This window comes from Mytilus californianus, unplaced genomic scaffold, assembly GCF_021869535.1.
Source record: "Mytilus californianus isolate M0D057914Y unplaced genomic scaffold, xbMytCali1.0.p SCAF_5, whole genome shotgun sequence".
NCBI classification, from domain to species: Eukaryota; Metazoa; Mollusca; class Bivalvia; order Mytilida; family Mytilidae; genus Mytilus; species Mytilus californianus.
Window position 1 is genome coordinate 60591471 of NW_026262701.1, and position 22784 is coordinate 60614254.

Genomic DNA, 22784 nt, shown 5'->3' on the forward strand with positions numbered 1-22784 from the left:
CTGGTTAGTTGTCTAAATAGATTAAAGTTGAATTTCTGCAATGGACATGAACATTTGCAAATCTGTTTTAATATATTATACCTGATATGTTACTAGTCTTATTATTACTATAAACAAAGTTTGATGAAGAGTTGTAAATTCTCCCAACATATCCACTAATTGAACTGCCCAGAACAGGTCTGGTTGATCCACAACCAAACATGCTTCACTGACTTTACAGAACAGATTAAGTATACCATTTACTATCTATAAAAAGAGGTAAACAAATCTTTTAAAAAAACTAATTTCATGTTTCTGATCATTTATAAGTATTGACAATGTCATGATATAAACTTTAAAGACTTGTGACTTTAAAATCTGAAGCTGACTTTAGGTACATACTTTTGCTTGATACATCTCATAAAAGCAAAAAATAAACAGTTAAATTCTAAAAGCCAGGCTTCAGCCAGATGAAATGTAGTCACAGAAGAAGGTCTCTTATTTAGCATTATTTTGGCCTGTAAAACACACAGAATTACATTTTGGAACTTCATGAAAAAAAATAGGGTAAGGTTTCACTACCAACTCTAAAATCTAGTTGTTAGGAGGCAAGTGGCTAAGTGGGGTATATGCCAATCAATACCTAATTGTCTAACCATAATCAACATAAAAAATTAATGTTTGAACGATACATTTCAGACAATTTGCATGGTAAAAGATAAATACAATTTTTCAGCACCAAACTACCCTCATCAATGCAAAATAAAAAAATAAATATAGAAAGTGTAAATGGGACACAGATGATGCCCCTACTAGCATATAACGAAATAAAGGAGAATAACATGAGAATGGTAAAAGTGACGCCATCCAAATCCGAAACTTGATCTGTGTTTTGTGGTAATAAGCATTGCGTATCAGTTTCATAGCATTTGGTTACAGCAAACTAAAGTTAGAGAATAGAAACCAATTTTGGGAAGTACATACCGACGGACATACGGACATATGGTGTAAGCAGGGGCATAAAAATATATTAAACAACATTCTTTTCTTTATCCAAGATTTAATGATCTGATTTTTACTCACCTTAAAATGAAGTGGGCTTAGTTTAGTGTTCAGGTTTAATGAAAGTAAATTTCTGTTACAAATTGGTTCCTCAGGATTAGTAAGTAGCACATTTATCTTTTCTTTAAGTACAGATATCATTTCTGGCACTGAAATAAACAGTTTTTTCTTTCAAAAGTTCAAAATTGTAATATAAGTAAATCCCAAAGACTTGTCTCTGAAAATGAACCAAGAAGCTATGTAGAATAATCTTAAGACTAAGATATATACAAATAAATATAAAGTACAAATAAGCTTTAATTGCTTGCTTGAACAAAATCTTTCCATTTATTTTATGAAAAAAATTATTAAAAACCATGCTGCTCACTTGAATATAAATCATTTCAATCATTTTGTATTAAAATTTGTTTTAAAATATCACAAAAAAAATATTGTCGCTTGAAGTAGAAATTTCTTTGGCCCCTGAAAAATCAAATTTTAGAGATAAAAATAGAAATAGAAACTTTTGCTCACTTGCCCCTCATTTTCAACAGGAGTCAGAAGAACTAGGAATTAATATGGTGCTGTATTACCTATACTTCAATACTCTTTTGAAATCACCTGCAGAATAAGTGTGCTTAAAAAACAAAAATATAGCATTTTTTATGTTATTCAAATAAGCTGAGCAGCCAACCAATCATCTACCCATCCGCTATACATCATGACATATACATGTATATGGTAATTTTCTCTGTGACAAAAATTTATTAACATCCCTTGCTTTACAATGCTAATTCTTACAATGTTTCTGCCATTGTTTATTGATAATTTTATCTATCATCTGTTTTAACCTGTGATCAAACTGTTCCATTTTTGTCATTGTCATTTCTACATCATCATCTTCATCGTCATCTATCTCCATAAAAACACCTGAAGAATATTCAATAAAATTTGATATTGCTACTGTAAATTCAGAAATTATTGCGTGCATTTATTATTGCAAATTTTGAGGAATGGACAAAAATGTGAGATTATTTATTGCGATTTCAAGAAAATCTGCGTGTTTATGTAGGTATCAGATATCAGAATGCGAGTTCTTATTATTGCGATACTCCCCCAGTTGCATTTATAATAAAAACCTCACAATAATTTCTGAATTTTTATGGTGTATTTTTTCTTTGATCTTTTTTACTGATAATTTTTCATATCATGCTACTCGCTCAAGATAGAAAATTATCGCTAGAAACTAAGAAAGCACTTGTAAACATCAACGTAAATAAATGTAAAAGATTGTAAATATTCTTTCAGATATAGTAATATATTGGATATACCACAAGTAAAAACTACACAGTTTGGTAAGAAAAGTTTTAAATTTGCAGCTGCTACTCTGTGGAACAGCCTAACTGACCATTTCAGGACTGAAAACAGTTTTTCTCAATTTAAGAGCCTTATACAGTCTTGGAATGGTTCAAAATGTTGTTGTTCTGCTTGTAGATAAGCTTTTTCATATTTTAGAAGTTGCTCTAACATGTTATTATGCCTTAAATTTTTGCATGTGTGCTATATTTTATCTGTGCTTAATTTTAGTTGTGCTTAAATTTTAGTTGTGCTTCAGCTTTGGCTTTAGATATGTATTTTAGTAGTGCTTTGCATGTATTTCAATATGCCTGTGCTGTTATATATCCTGTCTGCATGTTGTGTTTGTGTTACCTTATATTCGGTAAAAAGCTCTTAAGAGCTTATGTTTGTATTGTTATATGTTAACCGAATCAAAATAAAACTTTCGTATTCGTATTCGTATTTTAAACAAACCTAAACACAAACATTAACTTGTAAACTATGTAAAAGTTACAAAGTCAATGAACCATAATTAGGCGGTGGGGTTATATAATCCCCATGGAAAAGAAACTTGCAAATGCCAATACATTTGCATATCAAATATCATTGACTTAACATAAGAGGTTCATCTTAAACTGAACTAATCACAAACTAATACATGTAAACTAAGCAAAATTTTCAGTCAATAGACCATGACTGAGGAGTAGGGACCAAATATTCTCCATGGAAATAAAATATGCTAATGCTTATACAACTGCATACCAATTATCATTGACCTACCTCTAGTGGTTCACCATGAACAGACTAATACATTGTGGACGCCCCTGCTGCCGGAAACAGCATACCTATGTCTCACTTTTTTACTCCATCAAGGTGAGACAATAAAAACGGGGTTAAGATCATATAGGAATCTGATATAAACTCAGTTGTGTCTCAATCGGTCTTCAACAGTGATATATGCTTTTCTTACCACAATATATGATGTCAGTTGTGTCTCAATTGGTTCCCCTTAAACTGACCTAATCACAAACTAATATATGAAAACTAAGCAAAAGTTTCAAAGTCAATAGACCATGAATGAGGGGGCGGGGCTAAATAATCTCCATGGAAATGAGATATGCCAATGCTTATACAACTGCATACAAAATATCATTGACCTACCACTAGTGGTTCCCCATAAACTGACCTAATCACAAACTAATACATGTAAACTAAGCAAAGTTTCAAAGTCAATAGACCTTGACTGAGGAGGCGGGGCCAAATAATCTCCATGGTAATGAGATGTGCCAATGCTAATACAACTGCATACCAAATATCATTGACCTACCACTAGTGGTTCACCATGAACAGACTAATACATTGTGGACGCCCCTGCTGCCGGAAACAGCATACCTATGTCTCACTTTTTTACTCCATCAAGGTGAGACAATAAAAACGGGGTTAAGATCATATAGGAATCTGATATAAACTCAGTTGTGTCTCAATCGGTCTTCAACAGTGATATATGCTTTTCTTACCACAATATATGATGTCAGTTGTGTCTCAATTGGTTCCCCTTAAACTGACCTAATCACAAACTAATATATGAAAACTAAGCAAAAGTTTCAAAGTCAATAGACCATGAATGAGGGGGCGGGGCTAAATAATCTCCATGGAAATGAGATATGCCAATGCTTATACAACTGCATACAAAATATCATTGACCTACCACTAGTGGTTCCCCATAAACTGACCTAATCACAAACTAATACATGTAAACTAAGCAAAGTTTCAAAGTCAATAGACCTTGACTGAGGAGGCGGGGCCAAATAATCTCCATGGTAATGAGATGTGCCAATGCTAATACAACTGCATACCAAATATCATTGACCTACCACTAGTGGTTCACCATGAACAGACTAATACATTGTGGACGCCCCTGCTGCCGGAAACAGCATACCTATGTCTCACTTTTTTACTCCATCAAGGTGAGACAATAAAAACGGGGTTAAGATCATATAGGAATCTGATATAAACTCAGTTGTGTCTCAATCGGTCTTCAACAGTGATATATGCTTTTCTTACCACAATATATGATGTCAGTTGTGTCTCAATTGGTCTTCAACAGTGATATGTGCTTTTCTTATCAAAATATTTGATGTATTTCACAAAAATTTGATATTTTTCGTCATTTCTAAATACTGCAATGATTAGTTGCATTAGTACGCTGTCCAATTACTCATAAAAAAAAAAATTTTCACAAGTTCCTGAACCATGAAAATGAGGTCAAAGATAATGAACATATGCCAGACAGAAACTTAAGAACACATGGCATCTGTAAATATTAGGGATGTCAACTCTGTGAAGAATTACTAATCGAGTACTCGTTGGTTTTATTGAGCAATACTCAAGTACTCGCTCGGTAATATCTACAACACGAAAAACACAAAAAGACGTATTTTACATTCTGTGGTATGTTGTTCAACGGACAAAAAAAAACCCATCTACATAAGTATCTGGTAGAAAGAATTACACACCATAATTAATAGCTCATTACCTTCAAGTACTAATTGAGTGCAAAACAATAATCTAATCATTATAATTTAATGAACACCTATTTAAAAATTATACCAAGGAAAAACCATATCAAACAATTGTTTGGTAATCGTTAAGAAAACACATTCAATGTTTACAAAGGCATAAGGATTAGACGTTTAACTATTCACTGAGGGTCACAAGAGGATGCAACAAATTTATTTCATTTGAAAATGTTTTCTTGTCAACTATTATTGGGCACAGTCTTTTTTGGAACTTTGTAAATTAGTCTTGCAGACGAAAATATTTGCTCTGACGGTACCGATGTGACGGAATGGCTAAGACATGTTTAGTTTAAAGTGGTAGCCTAGGTATAGCCCATGTTTTTTTCGGCGGCATTTTAAATGACAATTTAGCGCAAGCATTCGAAACATAATGTATTTTATTTACTAGTATGTTTAATCAGTGATGCCTATTTAATTTTCCAAAAGAGGTTCTCAAGAAGATTAATTTTGTATCGTTTTGGTATTCGATAATCTGTACAACCGAACGATACTTGAATACTCGAGTACTGGTTGACATCCCTAGTAAATATATATGTAGTATCAATATCATCTAACTTATGAAATATAAAGATTGATGCCAAGAGATAAAGTCAACTGGATTAGTTAACACCTTATGCCTCCAACATTTGTAGCAGAATGACAAAAAAACCTTTCAAAAGGGTGTATACAAATCTGTTTTTAACAAAAAATAAATGAAATAATCATTTCAATACTTTTCTCAAAATGTATTTTGACATTTTAAAAAGAACAGGAAACAATCTTGTAAAACATAAAATCCTCAATACCTTGTAACAAGTTTGTTGCTTCCCTCTTACAATCACTTTCGTAAGTCTTGTACATATTAGGTGGAATTTTCTCTACCCTTTCAAAAAAAAAATGTTATCATTGAAGAACAGACATGAATGATGCAACTGAATAGAATATTGTAAAAATACAAACAAAACAGTAAATTGTTTAGCATTATGATCGTGAACAGTATAAATCTGAGTTTGATCACTGTTCACTTAACTCGTTTACTTTTGTTTTTTTCTAGTTTTATTTTGTCTGTATTTTGGTAGGTTTAAGTTGATTTTTTTTAACAAGAATTTACTTCAAAAACCTTGTATTATGAAGTAGATTCAGTTTTCTAAAAAAGAAATATTTTCCCATCTAAAGCATTGTTTAGTTTTTGTGTGTGTCTTTCATTAAAACCATAACCTAACAATGTCAAAACATTACATGCTGTTTAGTTTTAATATTTTCTCTTTTAAGCATTAAACTAAGTGTGCAAAGTATTTATATTCCATCTCTCTATCATCATAGTAATACCATGAAAAACAAGCCTTTTATCACATTCCATGGATTAAATTTACAGTAGATCCATTTTAATGCCTCTTGTTTTTTTTTTTGTTTTTTTTTACAACCCTACACAAATGTACATTCTAACACTGCTTTAAAATTCACTATAGAGACCCCCAAAACTCTTTGATAAACCCTATCATAATATCTGATAAAGTAAGCTTCACAGATTAAATGTTGTGCAAGCTGATTTGATGACAAATCAATCAACTTCAGTATATTACAAGCTTTCTGTATACATACTTTCGGAGAGCTTCTATAAAAATCATTCTGGCATCTGGAATATCTGGTAGCTAAAAATATATCACAAAAAGTCATTAATTCTTTCCTATGTTTAAAAAATGTGTGACTAGCAAATGTAAAATATTAATATTTCACCATTTTTACTTTAAATAGCTCATGAATCATATAGTTGAGGATCATTGGTTGACAACTTTCTGTGTTACATTCCCGTCAAGTTTGATTTACATTAGACACACAGTTTTTAAAACAATTTCAAACTTGATTCATTCATACTTTTAATTTCATTGTTCAATAATAAAAGAAGAGAGTTCCAATGTCCCCCGCGTCAGTGATTTTCCTGCCTTTATTTAAGGTCCGAATATCGGCCCCATTCCCAATCAGAAAATACTTAAAATTTTTCCCAATTAAACCTGTAAAATTCCCAATTCAATCAAGTTGTAGCGGAAAGGTAATTGATAATTTTATTGCTCGTATGATTTGGTTCAAAATATAGGTTGTTGTACTGTTCCGGTGTAATAATGTTGAATATAGACAGGTAACTAGCATATTTCGACCGTAAACCAGTTTTAATAATGGGTAAGCTTAGTTCAGCATTTGGATGACGTCTGGTGGTTAACGGTAAGAATATGGAATGATATGAAGTGATGATGCTGTGTTATTATCTGAATAACATTGTAAATACATGCCTACATGAAAAACTAAAAGGTTTTCATTATTTTCTCACACGTAAATGTTTTTTGACAGACAATGTCATACTGAGCAAAGATTTGCCAGTTTGGTTTATTTTTTTTTTTTTGCTGTGAATTGAGCATGCCCAAACAAACATTTAACAACATGTCCTCTCATTATTCAAAATATTATGTTCGCAAATAAAAGAAAGGCAAAGATGCCACTGATTGTAAAAAACTTTTTGAGCTTTAAAAAATCATCCAAAATTAGTACTGAAGATACTTCAGGGACTGATATATTTTGAATGAAAATGTTTCTACTTTTACGGATGTAGAACAGGATGAAGCCGTGGTTGTGGCGGATAAAGGCACATAAGCAATCACCACAAACCCAAGTACTAACACTAAACACTTTGTTTCTACCCAAACATCTGAGCATAATTCACTTGAAAAAAACTCTACTCATTTACAAAGAGAGACTGACCGTCAATCCCACTCTGAGTGCGACCATAATCAGTGACAGTTGTCGACTCTAGCTCAGAACTAAGCACTGAAAACATTATACCATGCCATATAAGTGTCGGTTAGAGAAATCTTACTGACAAGAAAACTTGCAATAAATCCCAGGGTTGTATGACTGAGTTGATATGTTTGAAAATTGGAATTTTAAAATAATAAATAACATGTACAAATTGTGACTTGGATGGAGAGTTGTCTCATTGGCACTCATACCACATCTTCTTATATCTACATCCTTAAAATATGTTGAAACACAATGATTTATTTTTTCCCAATTCATACGTTATACGACACATTTTTCCCAATTGCCTAGGGCCCAGGCCCCATTTGAAAAAGGGTAGGAAAATCCCTGCGCGTTGCACATATTTTATATTTCCAAGGGGCATAACTCTTTTAAAAAAAGTTGATCGTCCACCATTATAGAACTTGTCCGAGATATTGCTGATATTAACCTATAGTATAAGTTTTATAAAAATCTGGCAAGAATTGCACCTGTGAGAGCGGTAACAAGACCGGACAAAAGGACGGTGTTTCCATGTCCCTCGCAACACATTACGTGGGGGACAAAAAGTTTTCTCAAACATTTACATATATATACATTAAGCTATAAACTTACTGGTCTTGGTTTCAATAATGCAGGAATAAATTTTCCAATAAAGTAGGACTTCCTAAAAATGCTGAAAATAAAGTGATTTTATATGTATTAATAATTTTCTTGTACTTCAATATCAGCCAGCAAAAATCTATGGTTGCAATTTGATTTTAACAATCATGAACGTTTGCAATTTGGTTTAACAATCATGAGCAACATTTTGGTTCGGCTCATTTGATAGATAAAGTGATGCCATGTATGTTCAAAGTATTCCAAATTACACAAAGCATCAACTTGATGATATGACATATTTAAAGTTGTCCAATGAAACAAAAACAATGTTTTACTAGAATTCATATTCAATACAATATTCTTTAATAAATCTATTCGGATTAAATAACAATAAAGTAATAAGAAGATAAACAAATTAAAGAACATTAGTGAGCGCGCTCACATACCCCACGTCCCCACATTGTCACTGGAGAAATAAAATAACTGTAAGAAAAAAAAATTGTATAAGAAAAAAAAATTGAATCATAATTTCCTGTCGATATGCACATCTACATAGTATTTCCTTATTATCTACAAAGTTTCATGAAATTCTGTTGTGTTGTTTCAGGGGAGTTGCGATGACAAACTGTTGCAGAGGTATATTGAAGCAAATAAGTTCAAAGGGGCGTAACTTCTAGAAAAAAAATTGAATCGTAATTTCCTGTCGATATGCACATCTACATAGTATGTCCTTATTATCTGAAAAGGTTTCATGAAATTCTATTGTGTGGTTTGAGAGGAGTTGCGATGACAAAAGGTTGCAGTAGTATATTGGGCAAATAAGTTCAAAGGGGCGTAACTCCTGGGAAAAAAATGAATCGTAATTTCCTGTCAATATGCACATCTACGTAGTATGTCCTTCTTATCTACAAAGTTTCATGAAATTTTGTTGTGTGGTTTCAGAGGAGTTGAGATGACAAACTGTTGCAGTAGTACATTAAAGTAAATAAGTTCAAAGGGGCGTAACTCCTAGAAAAAAAATTGAATCATAATTTCCTGTCGATATGCACATCTACCTAGTATGTCCTTATTATCTACAAAGTTTCATGAAATTCTGTTGTGTGGTTTCAGAGGAGTTGCGATGACAAACTGTTGCAGAGGTATATTGAAGCAAATAAGTTCAAAGGGGTGTAACTCCTAGAAAAAAAATTGAATCGTAATTTCCTGTCGATATGCACATCTACGTAGTATGTCCTTATTATCTGAAAAGGTTTCATGAAATTCTATTGTGTGGTTTGAGAGGAGTTGCGATGACAAAAGGTTGCAGTAGTATATTGGGCAAATAAGTTCAAAGGGGCGTAACTCCTGGAAAAAAAATTGAATCGTAATTTCCTGTCGATTTGCACATCTACATAGTATGTCCTTATTATCTACAAAGTTTCATGAAATTTTGTTGTGTGGTTTCAGAGGAGTTGAGATGACAAACTGTTGCAGTAGTACATTTAAGTAAATAAGTTCAAAGGGGGGTAACTCCTAGAAAAAAAATTGAATCGTAATTTCCTGTCGATATGCACAACTACATAGTATGTCCTTATTATCTAAAAATGTTTCGTGAAATTCTGTTGTGTGGAAAGAGAGGAGTTGCGATGACTAGAAACAGGACTGACGGACGGACGGACTGACAGACGGACAGACAGACGGACGGACAGACGGATGGACGGGTCAAAAACATTATACCCTCCGCAACTCGTTGCGTGGGGTATAATAACATCAATAACATCATTGCACAGATGCAGACAACATTTCCAGATATATTCAATACCATTCTTGATTCAGGTGACACATTACCACTGATATAATAGTAATCTATACTAGAAAACTTGCTGTTATCTTTATCAATCAAATATAGTAATAAAGAGATGTTTGGTGCAATGTCAATTTCATATATCACATCTCTTTTTCACAATCTAGAGCTCTTTCAGAGATGGAAAATAAGTTTCAGTTTTGTATTTTCATTGTAATAAACATGTAGCAATTTTAAGCTGCAGTATAAAAACAATATAAGCCAATGTCAGAAAAATATCAACTTTTTTGTATTCAGCATGACACTGTTGAAGGGTTCTGTAAACAACGCCCTTCCCCAGTTTCTAAGCTTCATTGAAAAAAAGTCGATATTTTTCTGACATTGACCTAATAATATGCATTTTAAAAGTTCTTTCAGAGGTATATCTAAAAATTTGGTGTTGCAGTTGTTTGTTTTCCAGCTCATAAAATGTTCCCAGAAAACTGAATTTGCAATACATCTAAGGTGTTCAAATACAATCCAGTTATCTCTTTTAAAAATATTAGCCTCAAAAATATTTCAAATAGGATAAGAAACCACTTAAAATATCCTGCTTTGCTATGTTAAACACTATCATTCAGTTGAAATAAATTATCAATCCTACACCATAAAGGTTTTTACTGATTCCAAATCAAATAATACATTGCTGTGGCTCTCTTATACATTTCACAGACATAAAATAGTAAAATGAATATGATTTTCATATCTCACAAGCCAAACAATCTTAAATGGATAGACAGCGGTTCTTGTCTAGAAGCAATTTTCACTTACCTACTTGGTGTGCTTAGTGCTTGGATAATTGGGAAAAAAGACATCAAATTCAGTATCTTTGCAGGTACTGACCTACTTAATATTTTCAATTATTGCATATAAAATCAAATGCATTAACGAATAACTGAGTTCATAGTGAAAATTGAGAAACTACTTCTTGGCAAGAACCTCTCAAATGGTGCATTATGGAACAAGAAAATATTTTTTCCTTATTTTGCCTCATAACCTCATCTCCGCAATATAAATTTAAGCACATTTACAGTTCAAAATGGCAACAACATTATGGATTATGTATGTCATCCTATAATTAAGGCAATACAAAACAAATAATGAATTATACCTGGCTTCCATCACTGCTGATGGCATTTTGTTATTGGTTTCAAATCCTGCCAATGCTTTCTGAACATCTTCTTCTATCTGATTCTGAAATTTAAAAAGATAGAAAATTGATCAATAAAATTTATACTTAAATAAGGCTTATTGAGTACAAAATATTTGTACATCTTCTAACATAAAAAATTGGAACTGAGAGCTAATGATCACAAATGATACTCCCACTATAAGACCTTAGGCAGGAAAACAACTGCTCTAAACTGCTCTTCCTAGTCAAATAAGATCAGAGTCAAACAAACTTTGCTACAAACAGGTTTTGAACTCATTACTTAAATGAATTTACAAACAATTATTGACCTATCAGAAAATCCAAAATCAAGCCTAACCACTGATATGTAAAAACGAGGTCAATGCCATGGTCTAATGAACATATCATTTTTAAATGTATTGTTGAGTTCATGCATAGTTGCTAAGAAGTTGACATAAAAGCAAAAAAAAAATAAACTTATCACAGAGATGTCTCGCCTTTTTGTAATTTTCATAATGCAAATGTTGAAATTAAAATAGCAATACTTTAACATGTAAGTTATGCAAATATTTAAAGTCGAAGAACCATGACTGAAGGTACATGGCTAAACAATCTCCATGGAAATGAGATGTGACAATGGTAATACAACTGCATACCAAAATACCATTGACTTATTATAAGTCGTTCCTTTTAAACAAACCTAAACACAAACATTAACTTGTAAACCATGCAAATGCCAACTAATATGCATACCAAATATCATTGACTTAACATTAGCAGTTCATCTTAAACTGATCTAATCACAAACTAATACATGTAAACTAAGCAAAAGTTTCAAAGTCAATAGACCATGACTGAAGGGGCGGGCCAAATATTCTCCATGGAAATGAGATGTGCTAATGCTTATACGACTGAATCCCAATTAACATTGGCCTACCACTAATGGTTCCCCTTGAACTGACCTAATCACAAACTAATACATGTACAAATTTTCAAAGTCAATAGACCATGACTAGGGGGGCGGAACCAAATAATCTCCATGGAAATGAGATATGCCAATGCTTATACAACTGCATACCAAATATCACTGACCTACCACTAGTGATTCCCATACACTGACCTAATCACAAACTAATACATGTTAACTAAGCAAAAGTTTCATAGTCAATAGACCATGACTGAGGGGGCAGGGCCAAATAATCTCCATGGGAATAAGATGTGCCAATGCTAATACAAATGCATACCAAATATCATTGACCTACCACTTGTGGTTCACCATAAACTAGACCTAATCACAAACTAATACATTGTTGACGCCACCGATGCCGGAAACAGCATACCTGTTTCTCGCTTTTTGACTCCATCAAGGTGAGACAAAAATGGAATATGGAATCTGTCCTACTAGAAAATGAAATCCCACTTTCATTTAAAAGTTGCTGATAAAAAATAGATACCAATTCTGCTGCAAACATCACATTGATTCAGAAAAAAACTTAATGTTCGAAGTTTGGATACCCAAAATGCAACAAAGCATTGGGAAATGGAAAACTTATGAAGTCCATATGTTTTTTTCAACAACCTACCTTTGTACAAAATTCATTATATCCTGTATAAAGCCTTACCTTTGAAGAAGATGATCCACTTGTTGTGTCAAACATTCCAACTTGTTCTAATGGTTCCTTAAAGGAAAGTGTAAAATAAACTTCACATTATATTTAAGCAAAACATATAAAATCGTAAATCAACAATAGATTAGGTTCCTATCTTTGGAATTAAACAACAAATTTCAAAACATTACAACAATTTAAGTTTAAAGTAAAGTTCAAACTTTTTAAATTTTTTATGTGACCTTCTTTATCAAGTTTTTTAAAGTCTTTTGACAACTAAAATCTAAAGCATAGTTAAAAAACAAAATATACCTTCAGATCAGCTAATCTAGTCTTTCCAAGGACAATGTAATCTGATAGTAGCTCTTTACACTTTGAAGGTATAAATGGTGGTCTCAAAATATGAACCTTTAAACAAGATGGCTGATCATATGGTACCAGATCTGTCAACACCTTCATCAAGCATGTAAATGTCTTCTTTGAATTTGCTATGGACCTTTGGCTGTCACCAAACAAATTCTGAAAAATGGAAAATATATATTTAACCTGATTATATACATCATATGGCAGATCCGAGAATTCTGTGAAATAAATTATATCAATCAAAACATAGTTTTAAAGATGTGCAAAAATGCAATTCAATTGTAATTATGAAAGACCTTCATGATGTTCCTGTTCAAAGTGATGGCAATTTTAAGTACACTGCAGATGGGTCAATATCCCTAATGGACCTTGAGATGAGGAACACAGATTTATGACTCTCATTAAAAAATTAGTCCGCCATACAATTGTGGAAGCTGTGATTTTAAAAATTGACATAAATGAACTAGGACTGTTGTTTTATAGAGCTGATGTGATGTGAAAAAAAGTATAAAAAAATAAACCTGAACAAATAATTACAAAGGACATATTTTTTAATGATTTTTATGGTTAGAATTTTGGGATTATTTCCTGAGGAGAGTGACATTTTTCACTATCTTTCGTTGGGCACTTGACGGGAAAACGAATCACACTTGCCACCCCGAAAATCGCACCACATATGTGCAAGTGTCTCAGCTTCAAAATGAGCCATCATACATATCCAAGTTTACAATATGGCCTGAGCAACAGAAGAAAACGTTAACATTACCGCCTATGGAGAATCTATTACGCATATTGCCCCAATTTGTGGCCTTGAATTTCAAAGGTGATGGAGTGTTTCATGGCTCAGTGACCACAATTTAGGATGATAGCTGCTGAAATCAAGGTCAGTTACACTCTTTTAGTGCTAATTAATCAAAACAATACAAAATGGCTTCCCAAACTTTTGATTTTTATCAAAAATATACTAATGTTTTGTTGTTAAATAGCATTGATGCAGAAAATGGGTCATGTAAAATCTGGACAGGGGCCATTCAGAGGAAAAGAAATTATATTTTAGGGATGCTAAATGTGGCTTATCCAAATGGAAAAAGGACATTATGAATGTTGCACGCTTGGCAAAAATGTTACAGTTAAAAACAATTGACATTGATAGAAATTCAGATGCCTCGCACCTCTGCCATAATGCCTTGTGTGTTAATGCTGACCATATAATTTTTGAGCCCCATGATTTAAATAACCACCGTAAGGTCTGTGTAACTTCACAAAAATGCACCACTCATGAACTGCATGGCACAACATATCCTAACTGCATGTTGCATCTTAAACTGTGGTTTGTTCTATTTTTAATTCTGTCTCCGAGGTGACATATTGCACACTTCACTATGCATGAATCATTTACTCAAATACAAGTTTCTTACACTGCTAAAAAAATGAAAATGGGATAAAAGCCCTCCCTCTCACCCTCCAAGACACTGAAACAAACATGCATGTTTATATTAACATGAGGTAACACATTTTACGGCTTGTTTCCCGAGTGTTTACCTTTTATTGACATAGGAGGGGGGGTAAAAAATGAAAATGGGATAAAAGCCCTCCCTCTCACCCTCCAAGACACTGAAACAAACATGCATGTTTATATTAACATGAGGTAACACATTTTACGGCTTGTTTCCCGAGTGTTTACCTTTTATTGACATAGGAGGGGGAGTAACTCTTGTTGTTTACAAATGTATTTTTAACTGTGTCAGGAAATTGGGACATTCAAACCACATGAACCAACTAAAGTAAGCATGCTTTAAAAGAAATCTTCAATATAAAAACCAAACCAATCAAACAAAAACTACAAAATTATAAAATTAGGATATCAAAATTAAAATAAAAAGCTAACAGAACTGAAATAGTTGCAAATGGAAGTAAAAATGGACATGATTTAATTTAATTTTATTTCCTTGTATGTTGTATCAATGAATGTGTGCATGATAGGAAAAATAAATTTGTATGCAATACATGTGTGTTAATTTGCATGTATGATGCTGTGTGTGGTATGTTTAAATGTCAATACGCTCTGTAAGATGTGTACAACTCTAAATTATGATGTCATAATGCAATGATGTCACAAAAACAATGACGTCACAATGTACTCTTCACCAAAGAAATAACCCATTTTTCCCACTTTCAACACACATACAAAAAAAACCTCTAAAACTCCTATTCCTTGATGGATTTTGAAAACAAGACTAGTTTTGGAAAGGTCTGTGACTAATCTTTACAGTAATGAACATATATTAGAGATATTTATTCAATAAAAAAAAAATATAATAGAAAACAAGACTATCAGGGTAGAAAAATTTCTTAAATCTGATAGTTTTTAAGTGAAAAACACTATATTTACATGATTTATCAACAAAAAATGAGGATTTGTAGAAAGTCTGTAAGGTAGAAGAGGCTTATGAATTGCAGTTATACCAATAAAAGTTAAAACAAATGTTTAAAATGTAAATTTATAACATATGCTTATTGTGTTTTTTTCTTCCTTAAAAAGGATATTGAACAGTTATAAACATTGCTACCTAAAAGTATTAAAATGAGCTTATTTTATTTCAGATATGGCTAAAACTTCACAGAATTGTTCAGAAATGTGTACTAAAGGGATACAAATTGCAATATAAGTGGAATCTGACATTAGCTGATCAACTTATTCTGATTCTTTTTTTCAAATGATATAAAAATCATGTATACATATCTTAAAATATGCTTTTGATTTAAAACTATGGTATTAAGCAGCATGACTTACCAGAAACCAGTCTTGATATGACTGAAAGACATTTGATCCTTCATAACAACATTGCCGACTAATCAAAAATACTTTCAAAATATGGTCTGACCTGGATTCTTCAAAGGCTATCTTCAATAGTTCAAGCAAGACATCTGAAATATTTATGCACTTCACATCTTCCTTGAAACCAAGTGATACTACAACAGGCTTAAGTAACTTCATTTACTAGAATGATACAGCTAAAATTTCTTACACATATGATGATGATGAATGGATGTTTAATGTTCAGCGGCAGATTAAATGCATATTCAGGACAAGAAAATGTTAATGTAATACGAATATCAACCCTACTTTGTACTAGACCAACACACTCAGCTGGATTTTTAATGTGCTAGTTCAAATGGAACAATCCGCAAGAAGACATTTCAGCCTACCTTAACAAAACTCTTCAGACTCCAAGCAGACTAGTCTTTGCACTTATTCCTTAATGCTGCATGCTAAGGGAGGAAGCACCAAATACCTATTTTAAAGTCTTTTGTTTTGACCCGGCTGGGGTTCTAACCCATAACCTCCCACACTTGAGGTGAACACACTACCACAAGACCACTGAGGTGATTTCTTACACATATCCAATCTTGGCTAAAAGACAAGGACCATAACTAGTTAATTTCAAAGACTTCATTCATTTTGCTTTTTATTGATGAGGGTCTTATCACATTCTATAATGGATACATCCAGTTAAAAAAATCATGCAGCCATGAGGCATATGTATAATTAATTTTGAGTTTTGTTTCTTTATGATTTCTCATCATTTAACACATGGATTGCATCTAATTTTCAATACATGAAAATATATTCATTCATGCGATATAGTAAACTTCAGGTATTGTATGATTTCCCTAACTATTCAAAATGGCCTTTATCAGGTATAAGGAGTTTAAGCAGTGATCTTCTAGGAGATTTCTCAATACAAGTTCTTTTTATTTTCCGTACCTTCAGTAAGACTTCTTGACTTCGGGGTACAGATAATGAATACAGACCAGAATGCACAGTAATGATACCAATTTACGTCTGATGAATCTAATGTCTGCTTCAGCATCTCCAACACATCTACTATATCCAAAAGCAATAGAATCTGCAATCAATTTTTAGTATACAGAACAGGAAATTTGACACAATAAATGAATTGACACATTTACAAAATGTATATACTACCAGATATAAATTTTATAGGTTCTTTAGAAGCATGAAGAAAAGCAAGGTTACAAAACTTTTTCTCTCTGATTTCATAGCAACTACAAATGGCTTTACAGATATTGTTTTTGAAATTCTAAATTAAATAAGAAGAAGCATATGCGTACATAGGACACCTTGCCCTGCTCAGACCATCACATTTGCATGTCAAGTGAACCATGAAATCTTATTGAAAACTGTAATTTGGCAGTTCACACTTCCTAATGAACATATGTATTAAGTTTCGAGTTGAAGTGACCAAAAATTCATGGTAAATTACCTTTAACCTGCATTAAACCAAACATTTAATCAAAATCTGGGTGCAAATTCGTATTTGGCATATATTTTTAGAAAGTTCACATCAAAATGAACATAAGAACTTAGTTTTCAGTTGATGTGACCAAGATTGCATAGTAAACTAACTTAAACCAAAATATTTAACCTGATATAGAACAGACAAACACACAGCTGACGGTAGTCACACACACCAGAAAACATAACGCTCCCCCTCCCCGTTTACTATCATAAACAGGGCTTAAAATTTAGTGTTCAACTGCTGCTTTTTTTCCCCAGAAAAATAACTTATAGTCAAGAAACTTGTACAGAACATAAAGATGAACAGTGATCGACATATGAGCTGCCTCGTATAGAAATCAGCCTTATGCAAATGAATATCAATACATCTGTTAACTTAATTTTGGGTGGAAAACATCTATATGCAAAGTCTGTAAGTGTCTGAAATATGAGTTGATAAAAGAACCCTACAAAACAGACCAAAATTCATCTATTATTTCGTCTTTGAATTAATCAAACTTTTATTCAGGTACATGTATATGTGCACTTGCATAAGGTCGATTTCTATCCGACACAGCTCATATGTCTATTTGTCAATTAGCTCACAATGGGAGATGGGAACTAGACTTATGTACACATATTTAAACACTAAAAATATTTCTTTTAACATGTTTATTTACTTTATTTATGTGTGTATATATTTTGTTTATTTTTATCTATTTTTATTTATTTTATTTTTTAACATTTTATTTTATTTATTATGTTATCACATCTAATATTTTGTATGCATGTTTTTATCGCCTCTGTAACCTTTGTACTTGCATGGTTTTATGAGAATAAACTATCTATCTATCAAAAGTATACTTATTTCAGACAAATTTATCTCTATACATTTTAACTTGAAAAGTAAACCAAATTTTTACAGATAAGTTTTTTCTCTGTACAACTAAATTGGTTATGAGGGCAATGGCAAGTTGTTCTTCCTGTGCTACCGACCATTACCAGAGGCATTGCTGAGTGCAAAATTCATTATAGTTACATTGTAGTCCCTTTTCCCTATTGCTTCATCACAAAGAACAAAAGAAAACAAAACTTAAAATTATCTTTTAACATGACTGTCTTCTATTATTGGATTTATTTCCCATTATAGCAAAATAGCAAATGTCAACTTTGTTACCCTACTTTAAGGGTCTTAGTTTATTTGTGCTCTTTAATTTTATATGCATTTGCCTTTCAAAATCTTTTGATTTGGAAAAATATCTGAACTGATCTTAAAAAACAGAAATGTGCTTTATTTGCAATAAAAGTAGTCTCTTATTTTTTTTCTCACCTACATACTTTTACATATTCATAAATTATTCACCTCTTTACACAACTCGGTAAACTGCACTGGTAGTTTGGCAAATTTCCAATTCTTCTGAAGGTAAAATGATTCAGCAACTACAAAAGAAGTATAAACCCAATCAATTCAGATCATAAATTATATAACTTATTAAACATGTTCAAACAAAATATGAAAATGTACCATTTTAGAATCTAGAAGATCTTAGATACCAATCTCACTATTTTAAACCAAAAGATTGTGACTGTTTGATAAAAACATCCTAAATAATGGATATCTAATTAAGAGCATGAAGAGTGTGGTCTTATTTTCATCCTGGTGTATGTACCTTAAATTAAGTAATCCATATACTCTTGAGGTGCAATATCAGTAAGGTTTTTTCTTATCTTTGAAGTATATGTAACAAGTTAATTTTCAAATAGTGTTTCTCAAAAAAATATGTTTCTCTACAAAAAAAGTTAGTTACAATGAAATTTTTCATATTTTCTGAAACACTGTTTTAAATTACATAAAGTGATTATAATTCGAATAAAAATGTTAGACTCTTAAGCATTCTGAGTTGACCTTCTTATGTGACAAGTAGGAGCAGTAACATGCTACAATAACAATCTATCTCAAAATCTGTGATTCAAAAAGCAGAGAAAGTGTTCTCTTAAACTAGGTGGCACAGTAATACATACCAGAAATAGTGGGATTGTAGGTAAAAATCTGTTGTAATAAGAAACATCCATATTTCTTCAACGATACTTCTGAGCAAACCATGAGATCATATGGAACCAATAAAATAAGAGGTGAATTTTTGTCATTTTTCATGTTGTCTAGATGTTCTGAAAGTATACAACACTTTCTTACTATAGTTCAAAATTAAAAAAAAAATTTGGTGACCTTGATAAACAATAAACATAGAATCATGAAGCACATGAAAAATAAGTGAGATGATACTGAGACTGATGTTTATTTTGGGTTTTGCCATGCCTTCCCATTTAGTCATAACAGTTGTTAAATGATTTGGTGCATCAAATTTATCTACAGAATGGGTTAATACTATCTTGCTTCCACAATTGATTACTTTTCCCTTTGCACTTGCAGAATTTCTAGCGAGAAGTTTCATATATAAGGTCAGTGAATACAGAAAGCTGTCGGCAGATTATCAGTCAGGAAGACAATAATTTAATACTGAATAGCAGTACATTTCTGAAGATTGGGATAAAATAAAGGATTTTCTCATAAAAAAAGTCCATGATCAAGTGTTTTATAGTAAATTTTGGCCATTCAAGTATATAAAAGATTCCTGTATTCTTATTTTTTGTTAAATTTGATCATATAACAGAACTAAATGTAAACTAATCAAATGTTTAATAATATAATCTAAGAATACATATTTGTTAAATAACTTACTGCATATTGTCTGTTTTAAAACTGCTGTACAGACCTACAGCAAAGAAGGACAATTTAAAATATAAACATTGGACAAACGGGACACATGATGAAAATATACATAATAAAACATTCCCAAAATTCACTGCAGAATAACCACATTACAAAGGAAAAGAACGTTCACTGGTGTTCTTTATCTTTACAGTAAATGGGACTGGTTATTCCAATTCTGGAAATTATAAAGAAGATAATGCTACAAAATGTTCAGTGTAGTTCAATATTCACTGCTGCCCTTTGTTTTCCTTATTACTACTGATGTATACTTATGAGGCCAGTATTTTCAGTAACAAATATGTACAGTTAATAAATATGTAAATTGAACAAACTGTAAAATGTTCAGCAAACATATATCAGGCCACTGGATTTCTCTTTTGCCTATCATTTAAAGCTATGTTGTTACTTTTAAATATCACTTTGGTAAACTTGTGTTGTTCTGCTCCCATCTCACTTAGGTTTGCCCATCATCTATTTTTTCTCTCTCGAAAAGTAAAGAACAGTATTGTAATGTTTTTATTACAAAATTTTATCAACTAGAAATAACCTTTTTCACAGAATGATCTGTTTCTGACTTTTCTGGAAAACTATAGTTTACTACCATACTTAAGACACCTGAAATAAAACAAACAGGTTTGTTTTCACATATGCAGTACAGATATTTCTATAACATTTAATATCTCTATTAACGATATTTTACATTTCACATATTTTTCATAACATAACATAAATGAAGAACAATTTGTATTCATAAAATATCTGAAATATTTAAACTAGTTCTGTTTAAAACCTCATTTCAAAGTTTTAAGCCACTTTCATAAAGGTGGTAACTAACTAATCATTGATTTTGACCAATATTATGGGCATACATAATCCTGGCAATTTTTTTTTTGAAGTTCCATCTTGATTCTACACTTTTTTCAAACTAATATCTTTTGAAAGACAATCGCTGAATAATGAAATCTAACACACTGCATGCTTCAAATATTTTCAATAGTTAAGATCTTGATGTATTTTGTTAAAATAACATTGTTATATCACGTCTGCATCAAACTACCTCAAACCTAAAAAAAAACCCCAGATACTTGTCCTGCATCAGAATGAAATGATGGACCAATAAATGCTAACACCAAAAGCATATATGCCCACCTGGTTGATGCAAGCAAGCAATAAGTAATCCAACATAACAAGTGGTCTCATAGTAAACACTAAATGTTATACAATACCATTAAAATGTTTTCTTTCTCTTTTAGTCTCTCCAGAGTTCAGAATTTCTTCTGCAAAAGCAGAAATGAATTTGGAATCTGTCTGTTTGCTGAAAAACAAAACCAAACATCTAATTGAAATCATTTTTTATAGTTTACAACTCTAAAAATTCCTCTTGATTCTAATACACACTTGAGTACACCATAACAAACAAGGCTTACCTGTCAGGTTTTTTTTAATTTTTTTTTTAAATTGTTATTTTGTTTGTCCTATTACTACTATTAGTCTCTATATTTAAAGTAGTCAACAAAATGAATGCATTTACCCAACAAACAAAATGAAAGGACTTGCCAGCATTCACTATGAGGTAAAATAACATTGTAAATAATTTTATTTTTATTTTGAGAGAGTAAACAACCACTTCCTATATAATCTTACAAGTTTAAATTGTTTGGAGAACATTAGAAAGTCTCTAAAAAAACTAGGTCCTGAATTCAGATATCTGACACCCCCACCCCCCCCCCCCCCCTCCAATTTTCTTTATTGTATTACAATTAGATAGCAAAAATTAACACTACTAGATTATGCATTTTTATTTTATCCTACAGATACTTCAATTAAGGAATTATACAAAGTACTGTTCTTATGCAGTTACTTCCCTTGTTTTTTCTGCACAATTGTCTCAAAAACATTTTAACCGTCTTTATTCAATATGTTACAAGAATACTTTTAAATAAGTTAATTTAATTACTTTCTGTGTTTTACTTACAATCGAAGATATGAAGCCACAGAAATAATGTTTTCTTCATGTAATATATTCACTATTGGAACTGGTAAACAAATCTACAATAATAAGAACAATCTTTTAGTTTTACAACTATGTTCAATAAAAGGAGATGTGTTGTAAACATCAATGAGAAAGCAACCCAATGACAAATATCTTTTCTTGTTTAAAATATCCATGCCATACTGAAAATTATGCTTTCATACTGGCATACAAAATTATATGCCTGGTATCTTTGATAACTTATTTTACTTTAAGGGAATATTTGGAATATTGGACATCAATTTTAATAACTAATTATATGTATATATACATTCCATCTACATATACATGTGTTTCTGATTGTTTTTAAGGCAAACCAAAGTGGTTCGGTGGTTAGGTGGTGCTATAATTTTTTTAATTTTCATCCTGGTCTTTATAGTGATCACAAGTCAATAAAGATTTCATATCATAAATCTTATCTTCTTATTTAGCACATATTTCCA

General features: G+C 31.8%; 2 protein-coding genes across 3 annotated transcripts in view; one reads left to right on the top strand and one right to left on the bottom strand.

The window, feature by feature from the left end:
* LOC127701157 (cytoplasmic dynein 1 light intermediate chain 2-like) overlaps positions 1-22784 on the top strand; it is a 722868-nt gene that overhangs the window by 636112 nt on the left and 63972 nt on the right. The window lies entirely within an intron of this gene.
* The window catches only part of LOC127702736 (Fanconi anemia group A protein-like), a 68953-nt gene that overhangs the window by 26184 nt on the left and 19985 nt on the right, over positions 1-22784 (bottom strand). The window contains exons 6-22 of the mRNA XM_052207041.1: positions 22285-22358; positions 21536-21624; positions 20857-20924; positions 20277-20310; positions 19559-19705; positions 18900-18976; positions 17003-17144; positions 16028-16161; positions 13183-13389; positions 12886-12942; positions 11243-11325; positions 8322-8382; positions 6519-6568; positions 5723-5799; positions 1822-1950; positions 1063-1190; positions 82-246 (exon numbers count right to left, since the gene is read on the bottom strand). Coding sequence (XP_052063001.1) covers positions 82-246; positions 1063-1190; positions 1822-1950; positions 5723-5799; positions 6519-6568; positions 8322-8382; positions 11243-11325; positions 12886-12942; positions 13183-13389; positions 16028-16161; positions 17003-17144; positions 18900-18976; positions 19559-19705; positions 20277-20310; positions 20857-20924; positions 21536-21624; positions 22285-22358 — 1722 coding nt within the window. The remainder of the gene's footprint in view (positions 1-81; positions 247-1062; positions 1191-1821; positions 1951-5722; positions 5800-6518; positions 6569-8321; positions 8383-11242; positions 11326-12885; positions 12943-13182; positions 13390-16027; positions 16162-17002; positions 17145-18899; positions 18977-19558; positions 19706-20276; positions 20311-20856; positions 20925-21535; positions 21625-22284; positions 22359-22784) is intronic.